We start from the raw sequence: 18,322 nt of genomic DNA on the forward strand, positions 1-18,322 counted from the left end.
TCAATGGATTGAGAACCAGACCTAGAGACGGGAGGTCCTAGGTTCAAATCTGGCCTCAGACACTTCCCAGCTGAGTGACCCTGGGCAAGTCACTTGACCCCCATTGCCTAGCCCTTACCACTCTTCTGCCTTGGAGCCAATACACAGTATTGGCTCCAAGACAGAAGATAAGGGTTAAAAAAAAAAGAATAACATTTAGTTCAATTTATTTTCAATGTGCCTATTCCTATAATTTACACGTGTAACCATCAAATATACATGGTACAAGCTGCTAATATGCTATTGTCAACAATAAGCATTTATTATAAAAGATATTTCCAAAAGGCTGAAAGAAAACCTTTTACATTATTACTAAAAAGAACTTAAACAAAATTTCACGAATCCATTAAATAGGAGGGTACAGGAGAATATCTGCATTTTACAAATAAACTCTCCATAAGTATTTGATACTTCAAGTGACTTGCTAAAAATCAGGAAGTTAGTAATTTAATAGAAAAAGTAAAAAGATTCAGTTTCTTGCCTCTTATTCTGGTGTCTTGTTCTGTACCACAACACATTTATATATGTCACTTTAAGGGTATAATAAGGAATTCTTCTGGCTTGACTGTTTTATCAACAGTAAATTCTATGCTTATATTTTTATATATTGTATTTTTCTGGGAGGGGTAAAGGGGAAGAGGAAGTGGAAAGAACACGAACCTGTATTTTCATCAGAATAATGTACTCCCATTGAGGAAATACCTTCTACCAGTGCATGTCAACATCTGTCTCCACTTCCAATTCTTCAAAAGCTGCCTGCGAGACCCAAGGGTCCAGAGACAGTGTGTGTCCGAGTTTGAACCTGTATCTTCCTCTTAGGCTGGCTCTGAACCCATTATGCCATTAGTTAACTTTCCTTTTGTATGTTGTCCATATATATGGACACACACACACACACACACACACACACACACACACACACACACATAAATATATATATATATAATGTCAATTATTGTAATCTATTCACCTAAAGGAAGCTGAAAGAGAGCTCACTTAAGTGGCAAGTATTTTTAATTATCTGTGGGGTACCTAAAAAGGCCATTGGTAAGAAAAAATATTTGATGTCTCTGTACCCAGTAGCCATTATTTCCATTGATTACATTCAAATTGGATTTCTGACCTCAATTGTATTAAATAAAAAACCTCATCTTTGATATTTTTCCTATTTTAAAAAGATTTTTTTTTAGATCTTTACAACTAGTAAGTGTATCAGTGATGGATACTGTGACACCACAGAGATGATATCTATGAAGTGCTTTGCAGACCTTAAGGTGTTATATAAATGCTAGTTCCTGTCATTAAACAAAATCATTAGGCCCACGAGAATATGAAGACCTAAGTTCAACTTCTGTCTCTGACATGTCCTGATTGACTCAGTGGCCTCAAGCAAGCAATCTAGGCTCTATGCAGCCTAAAAGTTGCCACCTTTCACTTGTAGAAGGGTTTCCTTTATAAACATCTATGAAGCCTTAGATTGAGCTCAAAGAAATTCAAATCTCAAAGTAAAACAAAAGGAAGAAAGGACAGCGGGGCTAAACAGCTCTTTTCCTCTTTGAAAATAGCATAGCAGAGGAAGAAGAAGCCTGAATTAATGAAGAAATAGCTATGACACAGTCTTCTTAATAATAATTTAAATTGGAGCACTCTAAATGAGAGATCTCTGGTGAGATGGCCAATGAACTGAAATTATTGGAATCAAATCACGATTCATCTTTTTGCAATTAAACACAAAAATAAAAACAGAAATAAAGGAATATGAAGCAAAAAGGAGAAGTGGTTCACAATTAAGAGGCAAACTGAAACCTGGTACAATGGTTTCCATGAAATAGTCAAAAACATGGAGATGTCATTTTATAGACTTTTTGATATTTGTCTCTTATAGCATTAATAAGCAAAAAAAGACCATCATCAAGATAACTGTGACTCCAGCATCTGCTGAACAAGATGAAAAGACAGAAAAATTCTATGAGAAGAATTTGGCTAATTCTTCCCTATAAGTTGACAATTATGAAATTCAGTGCCTTCGTTGTGAAGGTGGTGACAAGTATATTTGAAATTGTGGCTAAGGATTGCAGATTACTTCCCAGTCATATACTATTCAGTAATTTATAAACCTAGAGTATTGCATGGGGCCCCAAGGGGCTGACTTGTTCCATTCTTACATAGGTAGACGAGTCAGTCAATACTGGATATGACAAGTATCAAGAAGTAAAAAATAAAATAAAATAAAATGTAAGTTTAACAATAGAAACAAAGGAAACTGGCTACTAATGTGGGAGTCATTGTATTTAGCTCTGTACATTTGGACCACTAATTTAGAGGGTAGATAAAAATCAATTTAGGAGGCAAATGATAAGACATCAAATAAATGTAACAGCTTCATCTTGACCTATAAAACGAGCCAGAAGTATTAAAAAAAAAGAAGAAAGAAAAAAGGCGAACCTATTGATTTGGATTATTATCATTTTTTGCAAAAGCTTCATATAAAGCAGTCAGCATAGAAAGGCTTTCTGGAAATTCTAGAAAATGCCTTTGCTAGAAAACAGCATGACAGAGGAATAAGAACTAGATTCTGCTCCAGAAGAGCTGGGTGTGAAACCCATCACTTTCTGACTGTGTTCAATTCTCCAAGATCAGTCTCTTCCTCTGTAAAAGGACGAGCTTGGGCTTGATGGCTTCTAAGATCCCTTCTATGCCTAAATCCAGGAGCCTGAGGTTTTCAGAAAACACTCATGTAAAAATACTATCAAGGAAGATGGTGAAAGTCTGTGAATGCAAACTAGATTAATTTGGAATGAGATTCAAGTGAGCCTCATCAAATAGAACTGGCAGTGTAAAATAGAGGACCTTCCTGGGATTGTCAGCTTTCTATCTAAGGATGGCAGAAAGAAGGATCAAAACAATTTCCAAGTGAGGAGATCCATGCTTGGTACTGATACAACCCTGAAAACACCCTCACAGGAGAGGCAAGAATCTAGAAGGACATGAAGATTGCAGGTCATGTTATTATTGAAAAAAGGGAAATGAGAAACCTTCACTAACTATAGTCATTAACTAGAGTTCACAGAGATACTTTCTCATCTTTATGAGAATAATTTAAACAACATAGCTATCACTGAAGAAAACAGGAAATGGGATAGCAAGACTGTCATAAATGATTTCTTACTACCAGGCCACATCTTTATAGTCACAGTTGGCTGAAAAAGTATAGAGAATTTAAGACTCCTCTGCTCTCCTCTCCTTCCTTCCTTTCAACCCTAACCTTTCATCTTAGAATCAATACTAATACTATGTGTTCTGGTTTTAAACCAGAAGAATGGTATGGGTTAGGCATAAGTGACTTGCCCAGGGTCATACAGCTAGTAAGTGTCTGAGGCCAGATTTGGTCTCCCATCTCTAAGCCTGGTTCTCAATCCACTGAGCCACCTAGATGGCCTGTACTATTTTCCTAGCACAAAAACAGAATCTTCTGCAGGTAATAAAATCAAGCCTTAATGGCTTTTAAAAAAAAAAGCAAAGCATCATTTATGGCTATTTTAAAATCATGGAAGACCCTTAAAAATGCAACACAGACACATCTACTTATTAATATGAACATTTTAATAACTGCTTATTGGTATCAAACAAGGTAAGGTAATTGCCATTATGACGGACAGAAGCAAGGTCCAAAAGGATAAGAGACTATTACCTAGTGATGGTAAGATTGCTCCACTGCTTCTATTTGAGGATACTGTGCTGACTGCATCAAGACCCAGATCAGGACAGAGCCATAATGATATCTGTGACTACTCAAGAGACTGCTTTAAAAATCCGCAAAGGGAAAAATAAATGGATGAAAAATGCTTATTTTCTAGACTATGATGATGTATAGCTGGAAGATCATTCCCTTGAGTGAACATGAACACACAAACACTCATATGAATATACATATATGTGTGTGTATGTGTATAATTTGTGGGAAAGACACTGCAGATGACTAATGACTAGTTCCCAGCACCAAAAAGGAAAAAGTGAATGGCAAGATAAGATTTGAAAAACTCCATGGTACCAAACAGTTTACATTTCTACAGAGAACTTTAAAGTTTGCAAAGTATCCTATACATATTATCTCCTTTGATATCAGACTCTTGTTAAATGAACTTTTAACTCATCTTATCTGGAACCAGGCTTCCACATCATTTCCTAGCCATCTCCACAACATTCCCTCATCCCTAAATCCCTCCTTCTCAGTTCCTCATTATGTGCAATCTTCCCTCAATTAGAAGTTTCTTGAGGGCAGAGACTGTCTTGCTTGATTGCTTTGTGTCCTCAGTGCTCTCTGCCAGAGCTAAGCACAAAGGAAACACTTAGTAAATGGATGACAGGAAAAGGAGTGAGACTAGGCATATGCCAAGGATAAGAAAGAACAGATGGAGAGTTACCATTTTCTGCTAGTATGCATAAGGTGTACAATGATTTAAAGGAAGAATTCTAGTATGTTAACTGCAGAAACTAGTTAACTAGTATGTTAACTAGTATGACACTGCAGAAAAATCTATGGAAAACACAAACGAAAATCACAAAGAAGGAATGAGAAGGCATGGAGAGATTGCCAACTGTATTGATGGAAACAGAGCCCACACTGAATTAATGAAGAAGAAACTAATTTTTATGTATCTTAAGAAGAAAAAGTGGGGTACTGGGCCTTCATAATTTATTTAGTACAATGCTCAACAGGGACAGGATAAATTAGCAGCCTATTGGGTGCTAGTGTTTTTCTATGAAGGCAATTTTATAGGGAGAATGCTAGTTTCTTGAGATGACACAGCCAAGAGCTCAGGTATTCAACAATGCCAATGTGAGAAGTGAGGAGTCATTATGAAATTGAAGGAATACTGAAGTGGGAGAAAAAAACCTGTATTCCAAATATGGCTTTGTCCTTATTGGGCAAGTCATTCGCTCTCTTTCCAAATCTTCCAGTATTCAAATGTGGAGGGTTGGATTAGATTATCCGTAAAGTCTCTTTCAACTTGGAACTTTTGTGAAATTCCTAAAAATAGGATAACTTATATGTATGGACAACCCAGAGGATGTTTAATCAAGACAGAAATAAAGTACTTGTAAAGGTACCTTCCTTTCTATAAGCAAAAGTGGTAGCTACCAAAATACAAAGGAACAATGAGGCTTTGAAAAATAACTTCAATAAAAGTAAATTACCTTCTTTGCAAAGACCAAAATCAGCAATTTTCACAAAGCCCTCTGTATCTAGCAACAAGTTATCTAACTTCAAATCTCTATGTGGGGAAAAAAAGAAATGGAAAAGAAATTAAAATTAATGTAATGAAATGAACATATAATCCGGTTAAAAAAAATTCCTTCAGTAATAACTGGCCAAATATTCTCTTTACCAATAACAGGTTTTCCAAGTTCTGAATAGGGATTCAAATCTTCTATTGAAGACTTTGATTTTTTTTAACCTCTTTTTTTGGCTATATTTACTACTGCTTTGTTTGCAAATATGATAAAGGAGAATTCAGTTTTTCCTGTTAAGGACAAAGGAGCATACTCAAGGAAGGAGTGTTTTATCATGTAAGAAAATGTAGTTAAAAGAAGGACCTTCAATGTCATAAAATCTCATCAAATTCTGTCTCTACTAATTTAGAATTTGTGACTGTTTGACCTGAGCAGTTTAACTTTGCATTATGTACAAAGATAGGATTTGTCAAGTTAATAAGTAGTCTGAAGTAAGTTGTAGAGAGCTTATTTAACCAACTTAAGAGAACATGTTTTATAAGGATATTATCAAAGTAATTTTACTGATGCTAATCATAAATTATTTTTATCTATATCTAGACTCTCTTACTTAGGAATACCTCCTTGGCACTTATGAATTATGGATTTATTTGAAAGTAGTGAGATTTTAAATGTCAATGAACTATCCTATAAATTTGATTGGTCTTTCCCTACCTTGGTCTAATACTTTAGTATCTAGTATTAGTATCTACTTTAATACTTCATTTGAAAGGAAAAAATTAAGCATGCTCTACATTTGTGACAGTCTGGGTTCAACTATCTTTAGCTCTTTTAATTAGGGAAAAGGAAAAAGATCAGGTATTTTGAAGTACTGTATTAACTATTTGGAATGGCTAACTTATATACTTAAAAAAAATAAATCTTATACCTAAATAACATCAAGAACATGAACAGTCTAACTAGCTTCAATTTTTTTTGTCCAAACCCATCATGAAAGCATAAAATTTACTTACCTATAAACTATTTTGTGTTCATGTAAATATTGCAGTCCAAGAACTACACATGCAGCATAAAACCTGTTAAAAGAATTAAAGCAAAATGGGATTTAATGCATTTCATTGAATTTTGAGTTTGATTTATAACATTTTGTTCTGAAGACTCTAAATGTTTTAGCTTTGAATGATGAGCAGATAATTGGTAGATACACTGGAGAAATTTCAAAATATATTTACATACATTTTATATTCAGACTAGATTTTATATAGTTCCTTGGCAAAGCTTTAAATGAATTGGCAGAAGTTCAAGAAAATAGAAGAAGCTCTAGAAGTCAGATGAATCTGTAGGGTTTGAAGATGTTTTAACTTCCCATCATTTCTTTGTTAACTTATCCTAAAAGTATGATTTGTTTGAGCTACTTCAATCAATAAGCAAAGTCAGTCAAAATTTCATTTGTGATTTGGGGTAATTCTTTCTTATTACCATGAATAAAGAGTATGTAGGCATTATTAGCATAGGTAAAAGTATAAAAAGAACATCTGGAGAGTTTTAATATTAACTACATAGAGCTATTCTTAAGGAAGAAATCAGTTTGATATACATGTTTTTTTGGGGGGGAGGGGAATACTTCTAAAAAGCAGAGAGAGGTCTAAAAGCACTTACACAGCTCTTGGTTCAGAAAAGACATCAGTATGAATGTGCATCATTAGGTCCCCACCGGCAGCATATTCCATTACAAAGCAAACATGCTCTTTGGTTTGGAAACAAGCGAAAAGGTTCACCAAAAAGGGATGCCTTACACTATTCACAGTTTCAAAAATTCGCTTTTCACACATGAGGCTGCAAAAGAGCATTAAAAAGGTAATTCAGTAATCAAACATTCAAAAGTTATAATGGATAAATAGCAGTCTGTCAGTAAATTGGCATTCATTAAAAAGTGATGGGAACACCATGAAAGGCAACCCCCCCCCCCAAACAAACCCTAACTTCAAGTAGTTCTACAGTGATTGAGACATGCAAACTATGTAAAAAACAAGCTATCTGCAGGATAAAATAATGGGGGGGAGCCTGCAAATAATAAAGGGCTTCAAAGGACAAAAAGTATTTGTATTTTATTCTAGAGAAACAGGAAGCCAAGAGTTTAAGAGGAGACAGATATATTAGGGAGGGAAGCTGTTATATGATAGGTGGTAGACATAAGATTGTGAGAGAAGAGAGAAGGGACAAAATACAACAGATATTATGGAGGTGTAAACAATAACATCTGGCAACTGATTGGATATGTGGGATGAGGAGAGGATAATATCAAGGTTATAAACTTGGGAGAGTTGGAGATTGGAAGAATGAGGAAGTTTTGGGCAGAAACAGGAGAGTCTAGAAGAAGGTACGTTTTGACAATTAAGACACTAAGAAAGATGTATTTGAGATGCCTCTGGGATATTTGGTTTGAAATATCCAACAGGTATCACCCAAATCATGATATGGAATTAAAGATGAAAAAATACACTGGATTTGGATATATAGATATGAGTCATCTGAATAAAGATGGCAATTAAACCCATGGGAATGTGAATTTCCATATCACAGGAATTATGAGGCTAAGTGAGTTTGGCTGAGTACAACATATTGAGAGGATTGCAGGGTATAATGAAGGCAAAGGAAGGAGGAGCCTTTGGATATATTGGTACCAACAGAACGGAAAGAACCATGGCTAAATATTAGAGAGAAGGGTCTGTAGGTGGGCAGTCTGCTGGAAAAAAAACAGAACGGCTGACCTTGGTACAGGTCACCTAGTTATTAGAAACTGGAGGCAAGAAGGTGCAAATATGAGATGATATCAAGGGGTTCTGACATGAGGAGGGGTAGTTAGATGATAAGCCAGATGTACTTGTGGTTCTCACTGCTGATGACACTTTTGTGTGAAGTCAAAGTGCAAGAGGAGGTTCCACAGGAAGCATCCTGAGAGGGCCTGGCATTTGAATCCATTATGAAGGAGGGTTTTCCAATAAATTCGTACCTAATCATTTTGTGGGGTTCTTCTCTCCATCTCCTTATAAGTCCTTTGTAGATAGTCCATTTAATAGGAGGACTTCTAGGTCTTGTAACATTTTAGTTCAATATAACCAATGAAGAACTTCTTCATCATATGTTCTTTATATACTTATAGTGGATTACCCATATTCCTTTTTGGGCTAGTATATATTTCCTTGTACATTACTTACATGCAACTCAGTTACTTAGGTCTATAATTCTTTTCTCCTTTGCCCTTTGGATCCTCTTCACCTTTAATTCTCTCTGTTTTGTAGTGCCTATGATTCTCAACTCCATATAATACATGTGTCAGGAGACACAAAGGTGGCACTAAAATACTATGAAATCTCCTAAATGCAAACCAGCCTATCTTCTTCCTCTAGATCATTGTGTATCTGCCGTGCCAGTCCCAAATAGACACTCTGACAGATTAACTGAATAGGATTTCTACCTAACTGGATGCCATCATCTAGGAAATCTCTCTTATTTATTAATCTAGTTTTTCTTGTGGGTATACTACACAGATGACTCTGAGTGGCTGTGGATTTCAGTGAGTAAAATCATCTTCAGTATTCTGATCTTGAAGCAGCCAGAACCACGTCATCCTCAAAAAGCAGCACCTAGCAGTCTAAAACATTTCTACCAGGGATTCTTAAACTGGACAGATTTTAGGAGGTCTGCTAATATGAATGGGAAAATTTTCACTAACTGCTAACTGAAATCTTGTACTTCCTACAGTTATGAGTTGAAAGAAAATATTATTCTGAGGTCTATAGGCTATATCACACTGTCGAAACAGTCCCTGACACATGAAATATTAAGAATCCCAACTCTAATCCTTTCTTCCATCCAAACTCAGTACAAGCATCTTTGATGATGAATACCTTTATAACAAGCATATATGTATGTGTGCATACAGAGAGACACAGACACATACATGGTGTCCTAGAAGTTTTAGTGACATTCTGTATATTCTTGTTCTACAGCTCATTTATCAGAAATAATCAAAGGATTATTCAACAAAATTCCTTCTGTTGGCCCTTATTGAGAACCAAAGCCATGGGGTAGTGGAAAGGCTAAAGGGCAGTGTCCTTTTTGCTCCAAAGGTACACAGTGGAAGGTAAAGAATTAGGTTCTAAATCAAATCCTTTCTCTGTAATCATGAAATCACAAACCTAGTAGAATCTTGTATTTTCTATTCCTTTCATTCACTCATGTGACTGTGGTATAGTAGAAAGAGTGATAGCTCTGGAGTCACACATCCTAGATCAAGCCAACAAATATTTATTAAGTGCCTACTATGTGCCAGTTGCTATACCTAACACTGGGGATACAAAGAAAGACAAAAAGCCCAACCCCTGCCTTCAAAGAACACATTATCCAGTGCAGGCACATGCATGAACAAAATACAGCTGGGATAAAGTGGAGACAACCTTTGAGGATTTAAAAACTAGTTCTACTCTGTGTGATGCCGTACCCTTGAACTGCCCCCTACTTGCTCTGGTCTGCTGTGATGGTATGTCTAAGTTGAGGGTTTGGATAAATGACTTCTGAACTTGCTTCCAGGGATAGACCTGTAAGCCTGTCTGGTCTCCTCTAGATCAAGCACATATCTAAGTACCCATCATCCAGAAGACTGGTGCTAAAGAGACCAAGACAAAATCAGAAGACGTCCTGCCCTGAAGCAGCCAATAATTTACTGGGGAAATAGGACACATGACCAGATAGGTAAATAAAAAGTCTTTCAATAGGGACCGAGCATCTTTAACTACTAGGGAGATCAAAAAGGGCATCTGAGTAAGAAGTACTTGAATTGGGCCTTGAAGGAATCTAGGAATTCTAAGAGGTAAAGAATTCTAAGAATGGCAATAGGACCTAGCAATGTCGGAGTCACATTATGGTGGACTTTACATGCTAGGCTAAGGAATTTCTATTTTATCCTAGAGGTAATAAAGAACCATTTAAAATTTATGAGTAGAGAAATAATATGGTCAGATCTCTGATCTAATATGGCAGATGTATTGGAAAAGGGGAGAAATTTTAAGTGGACCAATAAGGCTATTATAATAATCTGGGTAAGAGGTGATAAGGATTATAACAAGGTAGTGGCTATATGAGTACAGATTAGTTGGATGCAAGAGATGTGTAAGCAGACTTGATGTGACTAAGCAGCTAATTAAATTTTGGAGGGCTGCTTGGAGGAGAAAAGTCTGAGGTTATGAACTTGATAACTAGAAGAATGACAGCTTTCCCTCCCTTTGAACAAATATGAGAAATTAAGCAAAGTACCTCTGCAAGTGAGTGTTTTTGTATGTTGTGTATGTGTACACACACACACACACACACACACACAGTTTATCAACTCTAAATCATGAGGTGAGCAGCACGCTACACACAATTGAGTTCTCAGGAATCATGGTTTATTGTTGTATTGAGCAGAGTTCTTAAGTCTTACAATGTTGTCTTTGCAATCCTGTTATTATTGTATATATTGTTCTCTTGGTTCTTACTTCACTCTGTATAAGTTCATAAAAATAGTCCTTTCTAGGACTAAAATAGAAATAAAATAGAAAAAATAGATTTCTCTTAATAGGTTTCTTTTTCCATTCATCATTTCTTTCAGCATGATAGTATTGCATCATATGCTCAAATTTGACTTTAATACTCATCAGCTATGTGAATAAGGTAAGTCAGTTAGCTTTTCAAAATCTAGTTCTTTTACCTATAAAACCGATATAATAACTGTAAGTACCTTTCTAACCAAGTTGTTACAAGGACCCACAGGTAAAAAATTTATAGTAGGTGGTTGTGTGGTTGTGTGTGTGTGTGTGTGTGTGTGTGTGTGTGTGTGTGTGTGTGTGTGTGTGTGTGTGTTTGAAAAGAACTGGAAATTGAAGAATATCCATCAATTGGGAAATGGCTGATGTGCTGTATGGTGTCAGATCAAGCAAACGGCTATTAATGTTTTCTTAGTATCTTTTTCTTATAATAGTGTCCTTAATTTTATCCCATTCTTTTTATATCTCTCTTTTTTGAGCTATTTTAGAAACTAATGCCCAAGAGAATTAAAAACCAATGACCTTCCCTACGTGCTGTTTCTCCTATTAGAATGTGAGCTGAGACCATCTTAACTTTCTGTTTATATCTCCAGCAGTTAGCACAGTGCTTTGCACTAAATAAGCCCTTAGTAAATACTAATTCATCATTTCATACCTCCAGCATGAATTCCCTGTGTGGCTACATATAGCTACTAATCCCTAGACCTCAGTGCAACTTCCATGGTCTTACATAGGACACAAAGTAATGAGATAACTAACATGAGTACAAATATGGTGGCTCCATTATCTATTTGCTATTCTTTCTATAAATGTTCTTGAGATAAGCAGAACTCTTGAGATAAGAGTCTCAATCAAATCTTGAGATTATCATGTTTGGTCTAGTGTTGCTCCCTTGGGCTACTTGTGTCTTCCTTTGGTAAAGATAATGTGTCCCCCCCCCCCCCCCCACCGCCCCCCGATGAAGGAGTTTCTGGGTTCTTCTGGACTTTATGGTGATTTTATGTTGGTGAGACTTCTCTATGAAATGGTGAGAATGAGTGGACTTTTTTTTTTAATGATTTTTCAGAGTCAAGAGCTAGTTTATACAGGTTGCATTAAAGAAATTCAACTAATGTATTTTACTTTTTATTCTTTCTTTTAATTAATTCTGACTGTTGTTCTACTTGGTTAGACTAACATAATCCTTAGTGACTTCCACTAGCACATAGGAAATGACTACTAGAGAAATAACTATCTGCTTAATGTCAGTTTCATTTTTTGTGATGTTGTTCAGTACCTGTCATATTTCTGAAATGTTTTTCTTGAAGAGAATTATTCTATAAAGGTGTAAAGCATCTGAGTAGTCTGGAAGTCTTTGGCTTTTCATTTCTTAAGTCTAAACTATATTTTCTGCTGTTCTTCTTAGTGCTCACCTTTGCATTTAAGCCACTCAGTATCCAGATATAAATGCTGACTTGCCCTGGATAATCTGGTCAAATTCTTCATAGAATTCCTCTACTACTACTTCTTCTTCTGGTTACAGATAATAAAAAAGTATTAGGGTGGAAATTGATTGCTGATTAGTACTAGGAAGTAATGAGAAATCATTGCAATAAAGTTTATAACTGAAGTCATCCTATGCACTGATAACCTATCAGCCACAAATGGTGTTTTGTAAAAGTCTTAAGTTTAGAAGACTGGCCCTCAAAGTAAGTACTAATCCTGAGATTTTAATATTATCTTTGAAGGATACTATGGGGGGTATAATGGAAAGGGCACTGAATAATGAATCTAGGTATTTGGGTTCAAATTCTAGCTCTACTTCTTAAATATCTATGTGACCTTGAACTTTGGTTTCCTCATTGTGAATGAAGTTGAATAAATGACCTTGGGGATACCCTGGAGCTCTAAATCTGTGATCCTGTGTCCTATAAGAGTGACACTATCTTCTTAATATTGCAGAAGAATGTAGTGACAATATGTTCATACTTTACCCAAATGAGAAACATGACTATTACAGAGTATGGAAAGACTAGGAAAGGGCACTAGACATCTGATCAGAACAAACACCATGGAGATTCACATTTAGTGTTTGTATGTATGAATAAAAATTGTTTATATTTTATATGCTTTATTACCCGGAGCATTGACTTTTTCTAGTGAGCAAAAAATAAAATACACAAATTATAAATAAAAGCTATATTCTTAGAACGTAAGAAACTTGTAAGATATTAACTTTAAATCATAATTTAGATATATCATGGACTTATTTTTGGACAGTAGTGTTAACATGTTTGAGTAGGTTTTCCCAGTAGCAAGGTAAAAGCTGTTTTGATTTAGCCACACTCTTATTTATGGCAACCAATATACATTTAAGATGCTTAGGATTGGGAAGCACAGTGAACTAGGATACACACCCAATGTAAAACTATTTTAAGTTAAAAGAGATAATAAAATAAAGAACTTGAACTGAAGTTTGAACCAAAAACTAAAGCAAACTATAATTCATTGAATTTGAACAGTATTCCAAATTAATTTTTTTAACCAGACAAAATTTTATTTTAAATAAAGCACTTAATGGTGAACATATTAAATGGTGAGCTGAATCTATATATTTTCAAATTCTACTAAACCAGAACAAAATCAGTTAAAAATATTCTCTGAATCTAATCTAACCATGATATATTACTTGGATTCCCTGATCAAAATAGGTCTTTTAGAATCTACTCAAACTGCAAATTTTATAAACATTTTCTTATTTAAACACTAGAAAATAACATATATGTTCTTAGTAAAAAGAAGCAAAGTATGTTAAAAAAAACAAAAAAATATTTGATACTGAAAACAGTTGTGGTTAGATGTTTCAAAGCACTTCAGGACCTGAAAACTATAGATCACAATGTAGCAAGATATAGGCCTATCATCATGAATTTCCTCTGAAGTATTTAGAATTTTAACATGTACTCATTTTGAAAAATGATATTAATTGTAAAGATAAGTATTTATACAAGAACTGCATCTTAAGGCTGATAGCTTTTAAAAAATTAAATATAATTATAACAATGTTTAAAAGTCTACCTGCTGTGTTAGAAGCAGCATGATATTTTTAATGCTATATTAATACAGTTGGCATTTAGATTATATAAGACACCTGTTTAGTTTTAAATAGTGACAGTAAATGTAGCTATTATGAATTATTGTCTAGGCTCCATTTAATAGCTTCACACTATGGAAAAATTTCTACCCCCTACATATTACATAACCTGTTTTTAATTATGAATACAAAATCTGAAAGCCATTTTGTTTTTTTAAAGCTTTAGGCTTATGTTTGCATTCACTTTAAAATTTCAATAGAAACCTAATGCTAAAAAATTATAAAGGAAATGTTAAAAGGAGATTCATGATCAAGAGAAGTGAAAGTAGCATTTAAATCTTAATAAAATGAAGGCATTTGAATTGTCTATTCCTTCTGTAATGATTTTATAATAATGATCTATATTAATGTCATGCTACTAAGTGGCATAAGGAAACAGATAAAACTAAAAAACAGATGATTATCAACAACATTTTCTGATTCTGAAATGTATCAAAGTAGGGGGAGTAATAACTTAAGCTGTGTTGAAGTCCATCCTCTTCTATTTTCCTTTTATCATGAACCCCATCTTGACTTAATTAAAAAGGGTATCCTACCAAAAAATGGCTGGAATAACGCACATGAATAATAAAAATGCAAGGATAACTGATGTCAGCATTGGTTTTCTTTAATATTGGTTTTATACAGATAGGTCTTTTGTCCTCTGGAGTAAAGTGAAATTCTTCCAAGCACAAGACCTGCTCCTACCATTCCAAGTGATCACCACTACAATTTCTTTTCTGTATTTTCTTCTACTAAGAACTCTCAAATGAACAAACACCCTCTGCCACTGCCACTAGAGAGGTGCTAGAAACACTGCTTTGAGAGGTGGCTTGCCCAGGGCCACACAGATGCTGGGACAGGAATCCAGTTTGGCTTGCTCTGTCCACTCTACCAGGCTGACTCTCCACATTACAAATACTGAGACAAACACTGTGACAGGAAAATTTAACTGAATGACCTATCAAATGCTGCCAAGCACAGAAGGTGGTCTCCCATGAATCCTGGAAACATACACAAAAATTTCTGTGTGATTTCAGGTAGCAGAAAAAAAAAAGAGAAATGAATATGAACAAAAAAATGTAAGTGTTCATATTCAACTTGAACCACAGCACTGATAAACCAGTTTCTTAAATTGCTTTCTCTTATTACTTCCTAAGCATGTTGGAAATCTATTAATATTAGCATTATTTAAGATATGGTATTTTGTACATTCTCTTATTTTTGGTAACCTTGTGAGATAAGGGCTAAAAAAAAGTACTATTTGCTATTTTAAAGAAAGGTGATAAATAGAGAAGAACAGAATTTGGAGCCAGAAGACTTCAGTTTCTACTGTATCACACAGCTTCCCATGAACATTAATAGATGTTTCTCTAATGAGACATATTCCTTCCAAATATTGGAAGGTGGTTTTATGACCTCTTATTCTTTACAGGACATGATAACTGCTACTTCTTACACAAGGAATGAACTACGTCCCAGTGTACACCACAGTATATTCTCTCTTTTCTAGGGAGTTGGACCTTTGATTGCATTGGTATTATAGCAGAAGTCTATATCATCTTCCTAGGTTCCTTAGGCTACCCCTAGATTTCTCCCTTTCCTCACTCTCAGTAGTCAAACTGTTGACAAGGCACGCTGACTTCATCTTTGTAATATCTCTTGAACGTATCCCCTTTCCTTTTCTGATTCTGGCCCAATCCTAGTACAGACTGTCATGACTACTGGTGGGTCTGCGGACCTCAAGTCTCTCGCCACACCTGTCCATTCTTCATTCAGCTACCAAAGTGATTTTAGTTCCTACAAGGCAAAATCAAGTCAGTTCCCCCTACTCAATAAACCCCAGTGGTTTCCTATTGTCTCCAGAATCAAATATAAAAAATGCTCTCTGGCATTCAAAGTCCCATAACCTAGCCTCCTCTTACCTTTCTTGTCTTGTCACACCTTATTCCCCTCCACATCTCTTTGATAGTGATAATGACTTCCTGGTTGTTTCACAAACAAGACATTTCACCTCCATCCCCATGTCTTTCTTCACTCCAATTACTGACCTCTTTGGCTTCCTTCAAGTTTCAATTCAACATCTTTTTTCTATAGGAAACTTTTTCTAACCCTTCTTAATTCTAGTGCTTTCCCTCTGTTAAGTATTTCCTATCTAACCTATACATATCTGTTGTCTCCCTCATTAGACTTAAGCTTCTTGAGGGGAGAGACTATCTCTGGACTCTTTTTGCATCTCTTACTTAGCATAGTGCCTGGCACATAGTAGCTAATTATTTATCAACTAATTGACTGGTAAAGGGAAACCTCATCTGTCACAATAGACTAGTACTTATCTTTAACTTACAATCTTAGGCAGCTGCCTGGGGAGTGAGAGGTTAAGAGATTTGGCTCAGAGCCATGGGATGTCAGAAGTAGGACTGAATCCAGACTGGTACATGTCTGAATCTAGCCTTCTATCCACTAAACCAAACTGGCTATCAGGTGGCCTATCCTAATTCTACTCTTTCTCCGTACAGCCAATGCAATTTAGAGTAAGCATATCAAAATGCATTTATAATGATTTATATTTAATAAGCTCTGGAAGCCAAAATGCTTGCCAATAAAACAGAATTAAAACATTCAAGAAAACAGAAGTACAGGAAAGGAAGCTTGTGGAAATATGGATATGCACCTATATTCAAAAACGTAATTCTCTAAGGTAGGAAGAATAAAGAGTAAAACAAGACACACTCTCTACCACACTGAATTTAACCACTTGCTGCTTTTATTAAAGCATATCACATTAACTGATATCAACAACAATCCCACTGACACTACTCTTATGTTCAATAAATCATTCCTTTAAGGGCCCCAAGTAATTTTGTCTTTAATGTTCCATGAACTCTTATCTAGAATGAAGAATGGTAGCAACAGCTCACATTTATTACATACTTTATGGTTTACAAAATCTCCTCACTTTAGTATATACAAATAATGTTAATCCCCTTTTTTAGATGAGGAGGCTGAGGTTCAGATATAAAAAATGACTTGTCAGGAACAACCAGCTAACGAAAGTCAGAGTAAAAGCATCTCTGATTGAGTCTAACGGCTTTTTCTGGTACACCAGGATGTCTCTTGACAAATACTTGAATGATTAATTAGCCTGGTGTGGGGCCAAACCCTGAGGTATAAAAAGGCAAAGGGCTCCTGCCTCATGTGGGAAGCAACATGTAACCAGACATAGAGAACGTACATGGAAGGTAATCTCCTTCCCAGGGGGCAAGGGGAAGAGTCTTTCAAAGAGCATGAAGTTTGAGCCGAGTCTTGCAGGAAGCCAGGACAGCCATTAAAAGATGAGTCAGGAAATGGGAACGTTCTATGTGAAGAGCTTCCAGCAAGTCAGTGCTACTGGACTGAGAGGATGAAGGGGAAAGTGAGGTAAAGAGATGCAAATATAAAGAAGGGCTCTATATGCCAGAAGATGTGCTCCTTGACTGTGGAGGTTAGAGGGAGTCTCTGAAGTTTATTGAGCATGGGATCTGGGATAGGACCTGCCCTTGAGGAAGATCATCTTAGCAGCTGGGTATACAATGGACTGAAATAGGCAGGAGATAAGCTAGAAGGATATCTGCAACAGCTCAAGCATGAGGGTGAAGAAAGCATGGTGATCAAGGGGACAGCTTGGATGGATACAAGGAAACAGATGTACATAAAAGATGTTGCGAGAGTAGCAACAAGACTCGGTCTCTTAGATGACCCATTAGATTAATACTCTTTGAGGGCAAGGGCTGTCTTTTGCCTCTTTTTGTATTCTTAGGGCATGTGACAGTGTTTGGCATTGGGTAGGTACTTAATAACTTTTGATTGGTTGAGTGACTTGGTGACAGACACAGGATAATGTGAGAAAGACACCAAATGAGAAGCCCTGAGTGACCAGGAGGATGGTGTGTCCTCAAAAGTAACAGCGAAAGGAAAATTATCAGCATGACTGGCCACATCAATAATAAAACCAACAACAATTATACCATTATCTCAATATATACAGAAAAAGCTTTTGATAAAATATAATACTCATTACCATAAAAAAGACTAGAAAGCAAAGGAATAAATAAAGCTTTTCTTAAAATAACTGATATTTATCTAAAACCATCAGCAAGCATTATCAGTAATAGTGACAGGCTGAAAGAAATTATTCTAATAAGATCAGTTAAAAAAACACTAAATATTAAAAATTGTTTTTACAGGTATATTGGGAAAAAATAAGATGTTAAATTTTTAAAAAGAGTTGTTTTTTTAAAAAAAAGGCTAAAATTTATTTTAAAAATTCAAATGAAAACATAAGAGAAAAAAATAGAAAAAGAAATGGAGC

At 35.5% G+C, this 18,322-nt stretch overlaps 1 protein-coding gene across 2 annotated transcripts in view; it reads right to left on the bottom strand.

The window, feature by feature from the left end:
* PKN2 (protein kinase N2) overlaps nt 1-18,322 on the bottom strand; it is a 182,003-nt gene that overhangs the window by 12,996 nt on the left and 150,685 nt on the right. For both annotated transcript variants that reach the window (XM_007480369.3, XM_056815383.1), the window contains exons 16-18: nt 6,934-7,110; nt 6,288-6,350; nt 5,239-5,315 (exon numbers count right to left, since the gene is read on the bottom strand). In XM_007480369.3, the coding sequence (XP_007480431.1) occupies nt 5,239-5,315; nt 6,288-6,350; nt 6,934-7,110 (317 nt within the window). The remainder of the gene's footprint in view (nt 1-5,238; nt 5,316-6,287; nt 6,351-6,933; nt 7,111-18,322) is intronic.

This window comes from Monodelphis domestica, chromosome 2, assembly GCF_027887165.1.
Source record: "Monodelphis domestica isolate mMonDom1 chromosome 2, mMonDom1.pri, whole genome shotgun sequence".
Taxonomy (NCBI): domain Eukaryota; kingdom Metazoa; phylum Chordata; class Mammalia; order Didelphimorphia; family Didelphidae; genus Monodelphis; species Monodelphis domestica.